The sequence below is a fragment of the Mytilus galloprovincialis genome, chromosome 2, assembly GCF_965363235.1.
Source record: "Mytilus galloprovincialis chromosome 2, xbMytGall1.hap1.1, whole genome shotgun sequence".
In the NCBI taxonomy this organism is placed as follows: domain Eukaryota; kingdom Metazoa; phylum Mollusca; class Bivalvia; order Mytilida; family Mytilidae; genus Mytilus; species Mytilus galloprovincialis.
In genome coordinates, this window is record NC_134839.1 from 23,610,619 (window position 1) to 23,630,713 (window position 20,095).

General features: G+C 31.7%; 1 protein-coding gene across 1 annotated transcript; it reads left to right on the top strand.

Annotated features, from left to right (window-relative positions):
• Positions 1-454: 454 nt before the first annotated feature.
• LOC143063178 (F-box/WD repeat-containing protein 5-like) lies at positions 455-19,293 on the top strand. Its single transcript, XM_076235171.1, has 8 exons — positions 455-642; positions 3,586-3,740; positions 4,253-4,502; positions 8,897-9,071; positions 10,262-10,401; positions 11,443-12,491; positions 15,587-15,799; positions 17,023-19,293. The coding sequence occupies exons 2-8, from the start codon at positions 3,628-3,630 to the stop codon at positions 17,243-17,245; spliced, it is 2,163 nt and encodes a 720-aa protein (XP_076091286.1). The 5' UTR covers positions 455-642; positions 3,586-3,627; the 3' UTR covers positions 17,246-19,293.
• Positions 19,294-20,095: the final 802 nt, after the last annotated feature.

Below are 20,095 nucleotides of genomic sequence, written 5' to 3' on the forward strand. Positions count from 1 at the left end.
ATAAATACTAGATTGACGAATCTTTTACAGCAGTGCCTTTTGGAGGTATGGTAGTCCTTCTTTTATGATACCCCCCTTTCATGAGACAAAATTTCATGACAAACTGTCTATGAAATTTTGTCTCAATATATACTGCCTATGACCTCCCTTCGACAGGATAAAGTTTCATAGTACAAAATTATATTCATCTATGAAAAAATTGTCTATATACAGTAAAAATTTCATAATGAAAATTTGTCCTTCGCTGGACATTTTTCATAGATGAGGACAATATTTCATGATACATATCCATGAAATATTGTCTTGGTGACAATATTTCATAGGAAAATATTTTGCTTTACATAAATATGTGTACGTATAAAACTAGTTTTGAGATAGTTAAAGGACATGTCTCATTGTCTTGAAAATAGCCGGATTAGCATGACGTAAATTAGCAGATTCCAGTATTGTATTATCTCCCCTGATAAATGGTGGAAGAAAAATAAATCGATCAACAGACTCAAGATTGAAAACAATGACATAATTTCCATTTCTTGCATCTTTATAGATCATCACGTTTTAGAGATATTGAACCATCGATCTTAGATCTGAACTCTATAATACACTTGGAAATTGACAACCAGTGGGCCGATAATTTCTAGGGTATTATAAAACTAAAATTATGTGATAGAAAGTGAAATTATTTTAAGTTTATGTAAACAGGTTGGGACTAGTTACCCAAATAGGTAACAATATAACCCGTTTGTCATTAAATAGCTCAAATAGGATTTAAATGAACAGTGCAGAAATTGATTTTTTTGCAAGAGATCTTCCTAAATTTATATATATCATTCAGAAAAATTTGATGATCTTAATTTAATTTTTATGTATAACTTAGGTTAGTAAATCCTTTTACTGTCAGACATCAAACAGTCATTTTTGGTTGCCATTAGCGTCAAATTGGTCAAAATTTTATCGTCATTCATTAAAATATCATAATTGTGATTCGTCAGAGGTCTCATATTACAGGTAGGGTAACAGGAATGACTGAATAACACTGTTATTATCCGAATAACACTTGTAATGACCGAATAACACTTGAAATTTTAATATTAGCACATTATTGGTGACTTTTAAACATTGATTATTCCATAATTAATACATTATCAATGTATTTAATAACTTAAAAATGATTTACAAAAAGCAGATAAGTTCACAAAGATCATTTTATTTTTTGTGTGTGCATACAACACTGTCCAACATGGTGGCTATTGTGATTTCCGTGGTCACCATGTTGGATGTACACTCTAAATTTAAAAAGATCTTTATGAACTTACCTGCTTTCTGTAAATCATTTTTAAGTTATAAAATACATCGATTATATACTATTATTTAATAATCAATGTTTTAAAGTCACCAATGTGTATTAATATTAAAATTTCAAGTGTTATTCGGTCATTCGCTGTACCGCTCATATTATAATTGTTACTGTCATTTTTGGAAAAAATTTAACATGATTCGTTTTAATCAGTCGATTTTTTCATTATCTTAGGAAGTTACATTTTATTGTCATGCACCAAAAGTTACATCATTTGGCAAGAATTTTTACCATTATTTGTCATGAAAGTACCCCAGTACGACCCACAATAAATAAGTTACAGGATCACTATATTTACACTTTGAATTCCCCTTATTCATCCTGTTTACTACTGTAAATTGGGTTATTTTGGTTTATTTGGTGCCTTCAATGAAAGTGCCAAAATTAAACACACCAAAAATAAAGCAAACATTAAAAAATTGAAACGCCAAAATCATGTACTGGTACAACAATAAAGTAATGCTAATTGTTGGGAAAAATATTTTATTTTATTACATCTTCCGTATATTTGCTACAATTTTTTACATAGCCAAATTTGCAAATAAATACCTGTATAATTTGACAACACTACATGTATATATGATATAAATTGTAAATTTTCTGAATTTGTTAAGAAAACACAAGTCAACATGAATTTTTATTCACACATGCCAGGCTATTGTTGATGTCGTAATTGATTATTAGAATATCAAATCTCCTTGTAATCCTTTATCTTCACTGAAACATTTTAACAGACAATACAAATACTGACCTAATTTTTCACCTGTCATCTTGGGATGATCGTGAATTGAGTTATGGTCATCATCTTTACCCCAGTGTTTTTTTAGGTGTAAAAAAAAAATGTCTTGTCATGCTTGTAGAAGAACATATTTAGATTTTGCCACATGTTTGCATATACAAAACTTGTTTATACAAGAAGATTTACATTGTGTAGAGGAATGGTGCAATGATAACAATATGTTCATCAATAAAAATAAAACAAAATATATGATTATTGGAACGAAGCAAAGAGCCACATTACAATGAGAGTTGTTCAACTATAAAACAATCAAGTGATACAATCTTCCACATGCGAAAGTCTTTTAGGCATTAAAATTGACCCTTCCCTCACATGGACAAACCAAATTGACGTGATCTGCTCAAAAATATCATCTAGACTATATCTACTATTAAAGATTAAAAAATTTCTAAGTCTAGACTGCAGAAAATTATTCTATAATGGTTATATCTAATCTTGCCACTAATTGATTATTGTTGTATAGTGTGGAGTAGTTGTAGCAGTGAGGGTTCAAAAAGGATATTAAAATTACAAAAGAGGGCTGCTACATTAATACTAGAAACAGACCCATTCGCTCCTTCTGCACCCTTATTCAAACACTTAAACTGGATGACAGTTGAACAGAGAATAAAATATCATAAGTTAGTGATGACATTTAAGTGCATTAAAAATGATGCCCCATCATATCTTACTAACAAATTTCATTATGTTTCAGACAGAAATCCATACCCCTTGAGAAATGCTGTTCAAGGAAACCTCATACTCCCTAAACCAAAAACAGAATTGTTCAAAAAATATTTTATGTATTCTGGACCATTCTTGTGGAATAATTTACCAATAACGTTAAGAAATATTACAAATGTTAATTCTTTCAAATACAAAATAACAGATCATTTATTGAAATCAACCTACATGTAGCTGTATCAATAATATTAAAAACTGATCATGTCATCATGTTTATTTTTTTCATCCCATTTTATCAAGTTGTATTGCACAGTATTATCATACTTGACTTTTTATATTAATGTATGCAATGTATATGTCTGCATTTTGTTTGATTTCTCATGATGAGGGCCTCAGGGAAGATTAGTTATATAACTAACTTTGTAACCCTCTTAAAATAAAGTATTGTTGTTGTTGTTGTTGTCTATGTAAACTACATGTAGTATTCTTTTATATTAAATGGAACTGAAAAATTTTACTGTACAATTAATGTACCTATATTATTGCTGTCACTGATGACCATGATGACTTTCCAATCTTAGCAATGTTTAATACTTCAATGTATGTATACCAAAATTATAAAATATGCCAGTACATGTATATATAAAAAAAAATGTAAATGTAATTCTTTTTCTTAAGATTATAAATATTTGTAATGACTTTAAATTGAGAAAAAGAATTAATTCAAAGTTCATGTTATTAATAATTGATATTGCTTCTCTTTCAGAAAGAAGTATTGTTTTTAATGATGGACTTGCCAACATGACAAATGGATGATATGCCCATAGCCTGTATTTGGGAAAGTATTCCTGATGATATTATACTCCACATATTTTCTTTCCTCCCAGCAGCATCATTACTACAGGCAGCTCAAGTTTGTAGGTAAGAAGAAAGAAAAGACAGACTGAGTAAAAATTGACTGAAACAATTGACTCCAGGTGCTGTATTGAAGACCCATTTGTTGCCTTTGGCTGTTTTCAGCTGTTTGGTCCAGTTGATGCCTTCTTTGACTTATTCTAGTATAACAAAACAAAAATTAAATACTTGTCTTTTAAACATGTTTTTGTATTTTAAAAAAGACCCCTGGCAAAACCAAACAAAGAAATCCTAGTCAGAACTTTATTAATATCTCTACTAAAGGCAGCAATCTAACTAAGATAATGTAAAAAACTTATTAATATCTCTACTTAAACAGCAATCTATAGCTAACAAAGATACAAAATGTAATGTCAACACTTTATTTTATCTCTACCTAAGGCAGCAATCTAACAAAGTTTATATCAAAACTTGTTAATAGCTCTACTTAGACACCAATCTAACAAAGATAATATCAAAACTTTATTAATATCTCTACTTAGACAGCAATCTAACAAAGATCATATATACTTTATTAGATGTTGGTACAGAGTAAGCAGAGACGAGCTGCTGTGGAAGGATGTATTCTACAGACATTGGAAAATTGATAGAAATATACCCATGGCACCTGGCAAGTCGTCATGGTTACAGGAATATAAACGTCTTCAGTACCACACGCCTGCTGTAGAGAGTGAGGTGATAAGACAACACACAGATCAGGTTTTACATGTCAGCTTCTCACACAATGGAAAGATGTTTGCTACAAGTTCCAAAGATGGATTTATTAAGGTACCGGTATTTGATCCTTTTCAATGGTTAAATGAATGATAGAAGTAATGAACAAATTTTTCTTTATTCCCAATCACAGAAAATACTTGAACAAAGGGTTGAAATAGATCGATCTATTGATAATGTGAAAGAGAGTCCGGGATCTCCATGGCCTGTTTAATGATGGCGCCCCACCATCGTTCAAATGTCTTGCGCCATCGTCAAATGACTCGCGCCATCGTTAAATTGTCTTGCGCCATCGTTAAATTGTCTTCCGCCATCGTTCAAAACTTTTTTTTTTGTAGCCCGACGCCATTTTTTTTATCAATTATAATCAAATGCATGTCATTGCATAACCCTTAGGGTTTTTATATTATAATCCAATACAGTTCTAACTCCTGAGGGATATCTGGATTAAGATCGCTAATCACTTCTACCTGAGCTTGTACAGGTAGATCAACAAACCAGACAGGAGAATACTATCTGAGGAAAGACGATCCATTTGTCGAATTAATCAACTAAGATTCAGCAAATGATTATGATAATTTAGATTAAATAAATAAATTAATAATCCAGTTGCAAAGAAAACAGTTTAACAAGTCGAACACGTGCTTTATTTTGACTTACGCAATCAGCATCCCCCTTTTTTAAGAAGTACAAAATAAGACGAAAAACAGTAAATATTATTTCATCACAAATAACTCGAGTACTGCTGTAACGATAATTTAGAATTACTTTAAAAGTTTAAAAGTAAAAACTTAAATATTTCCTGTAAAGAAATATCGTATCGTAATTCCGAATTCATTTCGTATATTACAATCAAATTGATACATCTGCGTTTCCGGTTTCTATTCAGACTCGAAAGATGCATGTTGCACAGCATCAATTTGCCAGATAAAGTCATTAAAAACCTTTTCATTTGTCAACGTTTGCTTTACAAATCTCTTTAACCTTTTACATAACCCGTACGAATCATTTTGTTGTTGCTGCAAATCAGCCATACCGGTAATGGGTTCTGAATTTGACAGTGTCCATGAAAAATAAGCTCCACATCATATGATTTTTAACCCCCATAACAATTACCAAAAATACAAGAAATCTACATGGGGACCTTCATGACAGCTTTTGGTCATTTTTGACTAAGGGGGGACCATGAAGACTTGGCATTTGAATGGTTAAAAACGGAAATAAATGAAAATATTGATACTTCTAATTCTATAATGAAAATTCAAATAAATATAATTTAAATAAGCAATGAATTAGCATGTTCACCATTCCTTGTATGGAGGGATAAAATACTTCCGATCGCACTACACTGTACAGCGTAGACACGGTTTGTAATGGTGAAAGTTCCTCCATCTTTCAATTTTCATCCATGGAGATCCCGTGGGAATGTAATATGTGTTACCCAATTTAAACCCCTGCTCAAAGGTTGGCATTAAAATTGCAAAAAATAACTTCACACAAAAATATCCACTTTTGTAAATAGTATTTTTAGTTCCAACATTTAATTAGTATATTAAAGAAAATTTCAGTTGGTTAAAATATATGCCTCATGTTGTTCTTTCATGCTTTTATATGGTGTAAAACTAGTTATCATTTTGAAGCTTGTACCATCATTAATCACTGAAGACAACATGTGCATCAACAAAATTTATATTGACCCTCTTGATGTTCTATTATAATTACCTCAATACATTTTATTATATAAATTACACATCGCGGAGAGGGGGATAGAGCAGATTGTTACCCCGAGAAAACATTGTCAACCGCAGCAAAGCCAAGGTTGACAATGCTTTTTTTGAGAGGTACCAATCTGCTCTATCCCCCTCTCAGCTATGTGTTATTAGCTCACATGGCCCGAAGGGCCAAGTGAGCTTATGCCATCACTTGGTGTCCGTCGTCTGTCGTCGTCTGTCGTTGTAAACTATTTCAAGAATCTTCTCCTCTGAAACTACTAGGCCAAATACTTCCAAACTTTAACTGAATGTTCCTTAGGGTATCTAGTTTATAAATTGTATCCAAAGTTTTGATCTATCAACAAACATGGTCGCCATTGCTAAAAATAGAACATAGGGGTCAAATGCAGTTTTTGGCTTATAACTCAAAAACCGAAGCATTTAGAGCAAATCTGACATGGGGTAAAATTGATTATTAGGTCAAGATCTATCTGCCCTGAAATTTTCAGATGAATCGGACAACCTGTTGTTGGGTTACTGCCCCTGAATTGGAAATTTTAGGAAATTTTGCTGTTTTTGGTTATTATCATGAATATTATTATAGGTAGAGATAAACTGTAAACAGCAAAAATGTTCAGCAAAGTAAGACCTAAAAATAAGTCAACATGACTGAAATGGTCAGTTGACCCCTTTAGGAGTTATTGCCCTTTATAGTCAATTTTTAACCATTTTTCATAAATCTTAGTTATCTTTTACAAAAATCTTCTCCTCTGAAACTACTGGGCCAAATTGAACTAAACTTGGCAACAACCATCATTGGGGTATCTAGTTTGAAAATTGTGTCCGGTGACCTGGCCAACCAACCAAAATGGCCACTGTTACTTAAAATAGAACATAGGGGTCAAATGCAGTTTTTGGCTTATATCTCAAAAACTAAAGCATTTAAAGCAAATCTGACATGGGGTAAAAATGTTCATTAGGTCAAGATCTATCAGCCCTGAAATTTTCAGATGAATCAAACAACCCATTGTTGGGTTGCTTCCACTTAATTGGTAATTTTAAGGAAATTTTGCAGTTTTTGGTCATTATCTTGAATATTATTATAGATAAAGATAAACTGTAAACAGCAAAAATGATCAGCAAAGTAAGATCTACAAATAAGTTAATATGACCAAAATTGTCAATTGACCCCTTAAGGGGTTATTGTCCTTTAATGGTTGCACTTTGTAAATACAGCTGTTTCTCAAAACACGCCTCTTTTGGGGAGTAATTGAATATTCATAGAAAATTAATTTTGTTTACATACTGGTTCCCAGTTATGCTCTCTGTGTTCCATATCACAGAGACAGAACTTGGGAATATTACCAGTAAATAAACACGTGTATGTTGTTTACATTGAAATCTGTGGTAACCTTTCATTCGAGGTAGGGGTAGTTAAGAAAATTAGTGTAAGTTTAAACTGGGAGAAGTTCAGGGCATATAAACGTTGAAAATATGCCACACAGCCCTATATTTTGACCTTTGAAAAAAATTGTGGTGCATATGAACTTTCAATTCTAGGATAAGATTTTTTTCAAAACTTCATAGTAAAAGTGGTACAGTTTTAGCCGTAAAAGGAGTTCCTATGGGAAATTGCATTGTCAATATTTACAGAAATGCAACCTAATGACAATTTTTCACAATTTGTTCATCATATTTGCTAACTTTAAAAAATCTTCTCCTCTAAAACCACTCAAACAAATTCAACCAAACTTCATTTGAATGATCAGTAGGGTGTATAAAATAAAGTTTGTGTTTTATTTTCTATTTTGCAAAAAACATGGCCGAAGGCATTGTTTACCAGGTGAGCGATTCAGGCTCTTGAGAGCCTCTTGTTTAATTTATTATACTGAATGTCCTATCATTATTGTCCTTTACAGATTTATTTTATTTTAAAAGTATTTTCTATGACATTACATACATAACATCGTTACGGGTATTAGAAAAAACAACAAAAGTTAAGCAAGATGTTTTATTTTGACAGTCAAATAATAAAATCTGAGCAAAAACATAGAAATTAAGCATTAATATTGTATTTAATTACTTGATGTAAATTCAATTCATTGTCCTTTAAATTATCGATTTTTGTTTGGTCTGGACGAGAGGGTAACATTCAAAAAATTTGTCACCCTCTCAGCCATGTGATAGAGTAAATTAACATCCTCGTATTAGCCAATCAAAATATGGCATATTAACGTGAAGTATGATAAATTTAATTGGTTCATATATATATATATAATACTAAAGATATTTCAAAGTACAATTGTAAATATGATTGAATACTGATTTAAAAGAGTGACAATAGATACCAGAGGGACAGTCAAACTCATAGATCGAAAATAAACTGACAACGCCATGGCTAAAAACGAAAAAGACAAACAGACAAACAATAGTACACATGACACAACATAGAAAACCAAAGATTAAGCAACACAAAACCCCACCAAAAACTAGTTAAGTATGAAGAAAGACAAATAGTTACAGACTTCTACAATATGTGTCTCTGGTTGTGAGTGGTTTTACTGGTAATCATACCACATCTTCTTTTTGTCCCCTTAAGTCTTTGAACTTAGTAAGCTGATATGATTTTGTTTGTGATAAACATCCTTTCATATTTTTTTTTCTGTTAGTGGCTCAGAAAACTGTGTAGATGATGTTAAAATCTTTTAAAATTATGTTGATTTTTTTCCATTTTAGGTTTGGAATACAACATATCCTATATCCCTGAAGTATAAAGAGAATATGAAACGTTTTACTTGGAAGTATACACAGTTCTCACAGTTCAATGAGAGTGATACACTGCTACTAGTTTCTGGGGTTCATTTTGGTTCCAACAGTACATCAGGAGAAATAGCTGTGTTTTCGCTACAGGGTTTGTGATATTCATTATACGAGCCACAGTTTCACACTACTGTGGATTCATTTATTTTCTTGGGTATCAATTTTTGTGGATTGACGAAAACTTGCATATCCATGAATATTTGATTTCGTGTTTTGTCAATCTGTTCACACAAGACATAGAAAATTTGTAATTCGTTGAACATTTGAAACCGTTGTTCAATTGTACCCACGAAACCAACGAAAATTGGTATCCAACGAATAATAATGAATTCCCAGTATATTGCAGTTTTAAAATATTTTGAGAAGCATACACCAAAACGTATATATTGAATGGTTTAAACATCCTGTCACAACAATGGAAATTCAAGACATAGTAATAATTTTGGGGTATAAATTATTCATATTTTGAAACAGCACCTTATACATGTTATACATCTATAAAGTACAACTTAGGTTAATTTTATATAAAACACAATTAGATGAAGCAACATCTCAAAAGAATTGATTTAAACCTTGTAATGTTAATTTACATTGATAAATACCATTTCTTAGGAACATTTCATTTATGTGCTGTCAGATAAAAATATTTCAATGAAAAAATATTTATTAAATACTATTAATATTTGGTATCCTTCATACATTCTATATACTTGATTTATGTAACTTAAGTCAGTTTCACAAAAAACACTTTTGACTAAGACCGATTGCAAGTGATGAAGAATTCAGTATACTTACTATCAACCTTAGTCATAAGTTTTTTTGTGAAATCACTTCCTTGTCCCTAATGAATATTATATATTAGGAGTGTGATACATATCTATTTCACAGCAAGTATTTCATTTAATGACGGCAAAACTATTGGGTTTGACTACTGTCAGCTATAATGTGGAACTTTGAACTACTGTACGTGTGGATTCATTATTATTTGTTGGATACCAATTTTGGTGGTTTTTGTGGGTACAAGTGAACCACGAATACAAATGTTCTACGACGTACAAATTCTCTTTAGGCTTGTATGAAGACTTTGGTAAAACTACGAAATCAAATATCCAGGAAAATACAATATTTCCTCAATCTTCGAAAAATTGGTATCCATGAAAATAAATGAAACCACAGTAGATAGCATTTATCACACATCCCTCTCACATGAAATGATTTTTGCCGATAATAAGCCAACACTGCCGTGTTTGTGTTCCTCAATGTTTTTGTATTGTATTTTAGGTAACTTTGAACTACAAGCTCGAGTTATCAACAAACCATATGATGTATTTGGTACTTGGTATAATGATAGTCATTTAGTATCTGGGAGCCTTCATTGGACAGGGCAATTACAGTCTTGTTCTGTTTTATGGTTAAATAAGGTAAGTTACATAGAGGAGATACTTAGAATAGAATTGTGTTAATTTTACATTTATGGACTAGCATGTTCTGTTATTTAGTTATCAATATGGGAAAATGAATACAAAATTTAATTATTTTTACTAAGATTATTGTCATACCTTTGTTTGAAATGGAACTATATTAGTAGTAGTGTGCTAGTTTACTTGTCTCCAGTGTTTAAGTTTGTGAGCTTAATCCCCAGCATAAATCAACAAAATATTGTATTTGCTGCTTTTCTGTCAAGCATTTAGGAGTAATAGATAAGAAAGATTGTAATGCAGTGTTGTAAGACCTATAAGTTTGTGAAGAAATGTCTGGCAGACTGTAACCTTGTGAGCTAACACATTAAAATTTAACATAACATAAAATTGAGAATGAAAATTGGGAATGTGTCAAAAAGAAAACAACCCAACCAAAAATCAGGAAACAGCCGAAGGCCACCAATGTTTCTACAACACAGCAAAAAAATCCTGCACCTGGAGGCAAGCTTCAGCTGGCTACTAATCTAAATATATACTAGTTCAATGAAAATAGATGTAAAACTAAACTTCCAAACATATAAATGTACTGAAATTAAAACAACATACAAGACTAACAAAGGCAAGATGCTCTAATGGTTTGGACAGATGCAAAACTGTGGTGGGGTTAAACATGTTTTGCGAGATCTCAACCCTCCCCTATTATGGCCCTATATATCTTGCTAATGTAGAGTAAACAAAGACATAGCTATACACAACATGACATAACATAACATAAAAGGTATTGGGAGAACGGACAAAAAAAAGATTTAATTCCTTGCATGGTAGATACTTTAATTACATTAAAAGACAAATTTAAAGAATAAATTATCCAAAACTATTAAATTTGGACTAAAGAACCTTGATAAGTCACTTGTGTTATACTCATTCATGAGTAAATGTGTTGTTCAGTCACTTTTTGAAAATTTGAATTCTTGTATTTATTCTTGAAAATATTTACTCTGGAATTATCAATATTCTGTAGATAACTTGCATTAATTTCAGGCTTTTCAAGACACAGAAAATGAACATGAATCAGTAGTGATGAGACTATATAAATTGAAAAATATTAATGCTAGTTCAGTTCGGACTGTTATGGTTGCTAGCTGTCGAGAGGTGATGGAAACAGACGACAAAGATGAGACTGGTAAAGGGAGCAAACGTGTACAGGATAAAGCTGATAGAGACAATCATGAAAGCTCTTCCAAAATTGCTAAGAAAAATAAAGAGAAATTTCTAGGAACTATTGAGTATAAACAAGAATATCGTGATGCTGAGAAAAGTCATAAGAAATTTCCTCAAAAGTCTGAAAACAGTAAGATGTCAAATCAGTGTGGTAGCAATCATAGTTCTTTTTCTGAAGATGATCTGGTGAGACAACTAAGTGACAATGAACTGCCGAATTCAAATAATCAAACTCCTATTAGAGGCACAGAGGATATCTCTATGCCAGATGTAGATAAACTAGTTGAAAAAACAACTAAATGTGTCTCTTTGTCCTCAGAAACAATTGATACTTCCATAAGTGGTAATCCAGTGAACCCTACCAATGGTTCGATCCAAGATACATCTAATAGTAACAACTCGGCTCAGAATTCCAGTTCGAGTCAGTGTGGATGTGGGAGTTCGTGTTCTTGTCATGGTGGCATGTACTTAGATGGAGCCACATTTGGTTCACCGCTCCAGTCACATTTCTTTCGAAGTAATGACCACCGAGTGGCATTGGATGATTGGAATCCTGCGTCTGCTCTTCACATGGGAGATACAAGTATAACTTACCCAAACTGTATAACTGCTGACTCAACTAGTCCACAGAAAGGGAACATTTTAGATAAATTCTTAATATTTACACAGGGTTCTAAGACATATACACCACATCAGATTGGAATTAAGAGAATAAAGCCATTGGAAAAGATATTAGGAGATGAGAGACCGCTTTTACCAGATATTGAATACAATTCACCAGCATTGGAATCTATAGCATATGATAAACTTGATAAAGTTATAGACATGCATGGTCATATCATAGGATTAGCCTTATCTCCTGATCATAGGTAAATAAACTTGATAAAGTTATAGACATGCATGGTCATATCATAGGATTAGCCTTATCTCCTGATCATAGGTAAATAAACTTGATAAAGTTATAGACATGCACGGTCATATCATAGGATTAGCCTTATCTCCTGATCATAGGTAAATAAACTTGATAAAGTTATAGACATGCATGGTCATATAATAGGATTAGCCTTATCTCCTGATCATAGGTAAATAAACTTGATAAAGTTATAGACATGCATGGTCATATAATAGGATTAGCCTTATCTCCTGATCATAGGTAAATAAACTTGATAAAGTTATAGACATGCATTGTCATATCATAGGATTAGCCTTATCTCCTGATCATAGGTAAATAATCTTGATAAAGTTATAGACATGCATTGTCATATCATAGGATTAGCCTTATCTCCTGATCATAGGTAAATAAACTTGATAAAGTTATAGACATGCATGGTCATATAATAGGATTAGCCTTATCTCCTGATCATAGGTAAATAAACTTGATAAAGTTATAGACATGCACGGTCATATCATAGGATTAGCCTTATCTCCTGATCATAGGTAAATAAACTTGATAAAGTTATAGACATGCATTGTCATATCATAGGATTAGCCTTATCTCCTGATCATAGGTAAATAAACTTAAAAAGTTATAGACATGCATGGTCATATAATAGGATTAGCCTTATCTCCTGATCATAGGTAAATAAACTTGATAAAGTTATAGACATGCATTGTCATATCATAGGATTAGCCTTATCTCCTGATCATAGGTAAATAAACTTAAAAAGTTATAGACATGCATGGTCATATAATAGGATTAGCCTTATCTCCTGATCATAGGTAAATAAACTTGATAAAGTTATAGACATGCACGGTCATATCATAGGATTAGCCTTATCTCCTGATCATAGGTAAATAAACTTGATAAAGTTATAGACATGCATGGTCATATAATAGGATTAGCCTTATCTCCTGATCATAGGTAAATAAACTTGATAAAGTTATAGACATGCATTGTCATATTATTATCATAGGATTAGCCTTATCTCCTGATCATAGGTAAATAAACTTGATAAAGTTATAGACATGCATTGTCATATCATAGGATTAGCCTTATCTCCTGATCATAGGTAAATAAACTTGATAAAGTTATAGACATGCATGGTCATATCATAGGATTAGCCTTATCTCCTGATCATAGGTAAATAAACTTGATAAAGTTATAGACATGCACGGTCATATCATAGGATTAGCCTTATCTCCTGATCATAGGTAAATAAACTTGATAAAGTTATAGACATGCACGGTCATATCATAAGATTAGCCTTATCTCCTGATCATAGGTAAATAAACTTGATAAAGTTATAGACATGCATGGTCATATAATAGGATTAGCCTTATCTCCTGATCATAGGTAAATAAACTTGATAAAGTTATAGACATGCACGGTCATATCATAGGATTAGCCTTATCTCCTGATCATAGGTAAATAAACTTGATAAAGTTATAGACATGCACGGTCATATCATAGGATTAGCCTTATCTCCTGATCATAGGTAAATAAACTTGATAAAGTTATAGACATGCATTGTCATATCATAGGATTAGCCTTATCTCCTGATCATAGGTAAATAAACTTGATAAAGTTATAGACATGCATTGTCATATCATAGGATTAGCCTTATCTCCTGATCATAGGTAAATAAACTTGATAAAGTTATAGACATGCATGGTCATATCATAGGATTAGCCTTATCTCCTGATCATAGGTAAATAAACTTGATAAAGTTATAGTCATGCATTGTCATATCATAGGATTAGCCTTATCTCCTGATCATAGGTAAATAAACTTGATAAAGTTATAGACATGCACGGTCATATCATAGGATTAGCCTTATCTCCTGATCATAGGTAAATAAACTTGATAAAGTTATAGACATGCATTGTCATATCATAGGATTAGCCTTATCTCCTGATCATAGGTAAATAAACTTGATAAAGTTATAGACATGCATGGTCATATCATAGGATTAGCCTTATCTCCTGATCATAGGTAAATAAACTTGATAAAGTTATAGACATGCATTGTCATATCATAGGATTAGCCTTATCTCCTGATCATAGGTAAATAAACTTGATAAAGTTATAGACATGCACGGTCATATCATAGGATTAGCCTTATCTCCTGATCATAGGTAAATAAACTTGATAAAGTTATAGACATGCATTGTCATATCATAGGATTAGCCTTATCTCCTGATCATAGGTAAATAAACTTGATAAAGTTATAGACATGCATGGTCATATAATAGGATTAGCCTTATCTCCTGATCATAGGTAAATAAACTTGATAAAGTTATAGACATGCACGGTCATATCATAGGATTAGCCTTATCTCCTGATCATAGGTAAATAAACTTGATAAAGTTATAGACATGCATTGTCATATCATAGGATTAGCCTTATCTCCTGATCATAGGTAAATAAACTTGATAAAGTTATAGACATGCATTGTCATATCATAGGATTAGCCTTATCTCCTGATCATAGGTAAATAAACTTGATAAAGTTATAGACATGCATTGTCATATCATAGGATTAGCCTTATCTCCTGATCATAGGTAGATATACAGTTCTATATATAAACAGAGAAAAGAGTCAAATGAAAAAGGTCAGTGCAGAAAAAGGAGCACTTAATTTGATAACTGTAGGAAAAAAGATAAGAAATAATGTCCATTTATGAACAAATATTCCATAGTATTTTTTTTTCTTTTCTTGTCTTTTCTTTTAAAGTTATACATGTTATATGTAAATAAATGACGTTTAAAAAAAAAAACTATATTTTTTCAGATTTTTTGTTAGTTATAACCTTAGTTTTGAAAACTTGAAATTTTCATAAAAATACATTTTGTTTATAATCTTTATGTTTTAAATTGCAATAAACACAAACATTGAAGTTCCAATACATACACATTATATACATATACATATGTATGGCTCAGTATGCTACTAAGTGAACTAATTCCAGTTGATATTACAGTAGGCTTGGGATAGTTAATCATTAATCAGCCATAAATAATTACAGGTACTTGTATGTGAACTGTCGACCTTGGCCAAAGGATTATGACATACAGAATCCCTTAGCTCCACCTCCTATTGCCCAGGAGATTGACATCCATGTGATAGACTTACTAAGGTTGGCAGAAGTTGGTACAATGTATAGAGCACACAAAGCCTACACTCCCAATGATGAATGTTTCTTCATTTTCCTTGATGTTAGTCAGCAGTATGTTGCCAGGTAAAATTAGCTACGGAAATATTGATTCACTTAAAGATGCCACGTTTCCAGTTTTTCAAAACCATTTGCTTTCACTGTTATCTTGTATGGCTATTTTGTTTATCGTTAAGTACACACTTTTCTCGTTTTACCGTTCTTTCAAGATCATGTAAAAGTATGAGTTTGCTTGACTTTTGTATTGAAAATGAAGCTAATTTGATAAAGCATTCCTCAAATGCAATCTTTAATTTGAAGTTTAATAGTTAACCTTTTTGCACAGAAATTTTGATCTGCTAACGGTTATGTAACAAGACATCATTTGTGAAATTCAGGTCCCTCTGACTGGTAATCTTGATGCATCTCATTTCCAGGTTTTCATGTACCAACATGGTTAAAAACAAATTATTGATTAAATTTTGATGTTGTAAAAGAACTCATAGGTGCTCTCTACCTTGTTTCAATATCAAAATACTTTTGATTAATTTAATTGGAGTATCATATTGGTAAAACTTATGCCAATCAACAACAAGTCGTTTATCTTCACGTTGTAGTATGTGGTATTAAGATATAGCATTACCGGACTGATTTCAATGCCTGGTATTTCTTATGGAGACAGTTTACAAGAAAATCTAGTTTTTGAAATTTTCTGTAAGATATACGGCAAATAAAATTGAGAATGGAAATGGGGTATATGTCAAAGAGACAACAACCCAACCTAAGAGCAGGCAGCAGCTGAAGGTCACCAATGGATCTGCAACACAGCAAGAAAATCCTGCATCCAGAAGTTGGGACTCAGCCAGCTTCCAAACAAAATCTGTTCCAGCTCAGTGAAAACAGACGCCACACCAAGTGGTTGAACAAGTTGAAAAAACACTACAAGATGGTGACAAAGGAACGTCAGCATTGAAAATGGAAAATTAACATAGGAAATGAAAAAAAACATCTCTTTTCTCATAAATTTTGGGTTGAGGTTCCTGTTAAAGATATATATATCAAGATCCAGGAAAGGCTGTGTTCATTGTTAGAATTAGCTTATTTAATGTCAATTTTCAATTATTTTGGCAGGATAATCTTTAAAATGCTTTTTCTAGCACTATAGCGCTTTGATTTCCGTAATGGAATGCTCACCTCTGTTAGGAAAATTGTAAATTTGTATCAGAAACTATTTTATTTTGAGATTTTTGTGATTTTTATTTGTCTTTGGATTCAGTATATCGTTTATTCCATATAATAATCTTTTCCAGTGGAGCTGAAGACAAGCATGGTTATATATGGGATCGCCACTATGGAGTTTGTCTAAGCAAGTTTCGTCATGAGGATGTAGTAAACTGTGTAGCATTCAGTCCAAGCGACTCAGAAATTTTAGTGACTGTTAGTGATGACTGCACTATTAAGATATGGCGTTCACTAAATCGTGAAAAATCTATGAAATTCACTGGCTTGTTTAATCCTGGACTATATATGTGATATTTGTCATAATATAATACTATAGAAATACAGATGAACCTATGTCATATATTAAGAAAACATGGTGCTTAATATTTGTGATATTTTGCTATGATTTAGATTATATTTAAATGTACAAAAACAAAGATGTTGTATGTTGATATGTGTTTTGTTTTTATAATAATGTATATATGATTAAGCTGTAAATATATGTCAAGTATATAGTTTCTATTTCTTCCTGTTTATCTAGAAATGAATGAATTGTCAGCAGGCACAATGAGTTTACCCAACCATACAAACACATTTTCATTGATTTAATTATAATCTTTTTATACCTTGAACGCATAATTATTTATTCCCCACAACCAGTTTTATAACATGTCAGCCCCAACCCTTTCCCCCAACTAACACACTGCTTTTTTGTAAACAATTTGAATGTCCTTTAAAACAAACTTTGTGGAGAATTCCTTGTGAATTATCTCTCAAGAGGCCTATCACTTCAAACATTTACAGCAATTACCTTATATTTTGTAGCCTTTTCAAAAACAATGTTGCCCAGCAACAACAATTTACCAAGCATTGTTAAAAAAACTCAATTTTTATTCAATTCTTGTTTTTTATATATTTTTTTAATGCATTTTTATACGACTGCAAATTTTTTTGGAGGATGGCTCAAACCGTTTAGGAATAAGAGGGAAAAACAAGGGTTTCTTGGTTAATGTACAATTAAGACAATTTTAAAGCAGTGGAAGGGAGGTAATCCAATTGTAATCCAAACATACTATGCTGGATTACCTCAATTACACTGCTTTAAAATTATGTTGAAAGAAATATGGTATTATCTTGTCAGAAGTGCTGAGCTGTCAATTTACTTGAAGAGGTTATTATTTAGTTATGTTGATAAAGGAAAATTAATTTTCTATTATATGACTTTTATTATGTATTTAAATGGGTAATTATTGTTGCTTATCCTATGGAAATTTGAATTGAAATTATCTGGAGGGAAAGATATTTTTGAAAAAAGGGTGGTGAAGGTAAAATAAACAAATATGGAAAGGGAAGGGGGCAATTATTCTAATTTCAGACCAGAAATTAAAAAGAAAATTTCTTCATTTATATATATTTTTTTTGCAAAAAAAAAAGGGGATGGGGGGGTACAATTTTTTTTTTTCAGGTTGGGGTCAATATGCAACAGCATAGTGTAGTGCACAAAATCAATTAAAAAGAGGTGTAATTTTTCTTTTTGAAGAGGAGGGCAATTCACAACAGCATAGTGTATTGCACAAAAGAAAAAAATTGAGTATAAATTCAAATCATATAACCAATTCTAAGTTCTTTGACTACAGTTATTCTATGGCAGAAACCTATTATGTGTCAAATATTTAATTACAATCCAAATTCAAATCAAGGGTGAATATTGTGTCCATTTTGGCCCCAATGGTTCAGGGTTGGACCTCTGTGGTCGTATCATGCTGCCCTTGGTAAAGCATTTTATTCATATTAAAGTTCCATTATAGGCAATAAATCCTTCCCCAACAAAATTTTATTAAAAAACAAATTTAAAAGAATCACACATGGCTTTCTAATGTCAATTCATTATTATCTGTTGATTTTTTTTTTTTTGTAAAAGTTAACCAGATTTAAATGTTCAAGGAGGTATCAATTTTTTGTTGGCTTGTGATGCAGACTCTGGAAAATCTATGAAATAAAAAAAAACATGTAAATTGGTACCAAAGAAAAATAATAAATCCACAGTGTGTTTTAATGTATTCTCCATTGTTTATTATGAAAAATTAATGCATGAAAATAATGTTCTTTTTCCACAGAAATCATGCTTGAAGCTGTTGAACGCTGCTTTTCATGTTTTATTTATTAATTATGTCTGTCATGATTGTTGGTGAAATGTTCTTGTTCATTGTATAAAATCATTGTTTTGGGTTAATTAAATATTTTAGTGTAACATTTTTTTTTTATGTGAGAAGGGTTGGGACTCTTGAGTTATAAAGTTTTTGTATTCAAACCATTATCTTACATTTTGTTTTTTGTTGATTAAACATCCACTCTAGTAATCAAGTAATCTGCCTGCGCCCCGTTTTTTCAGTTTTTCCATTCCTCCCACTTTTCTTATAAAATCCGTAAAGAATGTCTCTATAGGGCTTTGCTCATTGTTGAAGGCCATACGGTGACCTATAGTTGTTAATGTCTGTGTCATTTTGGTCTTTTGTGGATAGTTGTCTCATTGGCAATCATACCACATCTTCTTTTTTTATATTTATAATAAGTCAGCAGCTTTACAGTGATGTATTGTAACCTGTTTGTCTCTTTTAAAATCTTTTAGATACCTATCTGTGTTTACCAATACTTATATATATATATACCCCTGCTTTAAAAGGTGTTATACCCCCGCTTTAAAAAAGTGGGAGTATACTGTTTTATATCTGTCAGTCCATCAGTCAGCATGTCCATCTGTCCCATGAATATTTTTCGTTGCATCTTTCTCAGGAACTACAAAACAAGGATTTCTAAAATTTGAATTCAGAATTCATAGGCATCAGCTATACTGTGTGATGCGTTTTCAGAATTATTAATTAGCAACTTCCTGTTTACTGAACACATACATAATCTTACACATGATATCCAAGTTTAAAATTTTTCACATTTTTCTCAGGAACAACAAAACAAGAATTTTTGAAATTTAATTTCAGGGTGTATATAAGTCAGCTATACCTTGTGATGGGTTTTCAGATTCATCACTCACCAACTTCCTGTTTACCATCAAGTACTTGGGAGAGGGTATCATCAGTGAGCAGTTTCACTTATTTCAATTTATTGAATAAATTTTAGTGGCCATGGTCTACTGGTGTTGCTATA

Bases quoted from the DNA above. Each gene is read 5' to 3' on its own strand.
- LOC143063178 (XM_076235171.1), top strand. From the start codon at position 3,628: ATGGATGATATGCCCATAGCCTGTATTTGGGAAAGTATTCCTGATGAT. The intron at 9,072-10,261 runs GTTTGTGATATT...ATTGTATTTTAG, and splicing joins AGCTGTGTTTTCGCTACAGG to GTAACTTTGAACTACAAGCT. The intron at 10,402-11,442 runs GTAAGTTACATA...CATTAATTTCAG, and splicing joins CTGTTTTATGGTTAAATAAG to GCTTTTCAAGACACAGAAAA.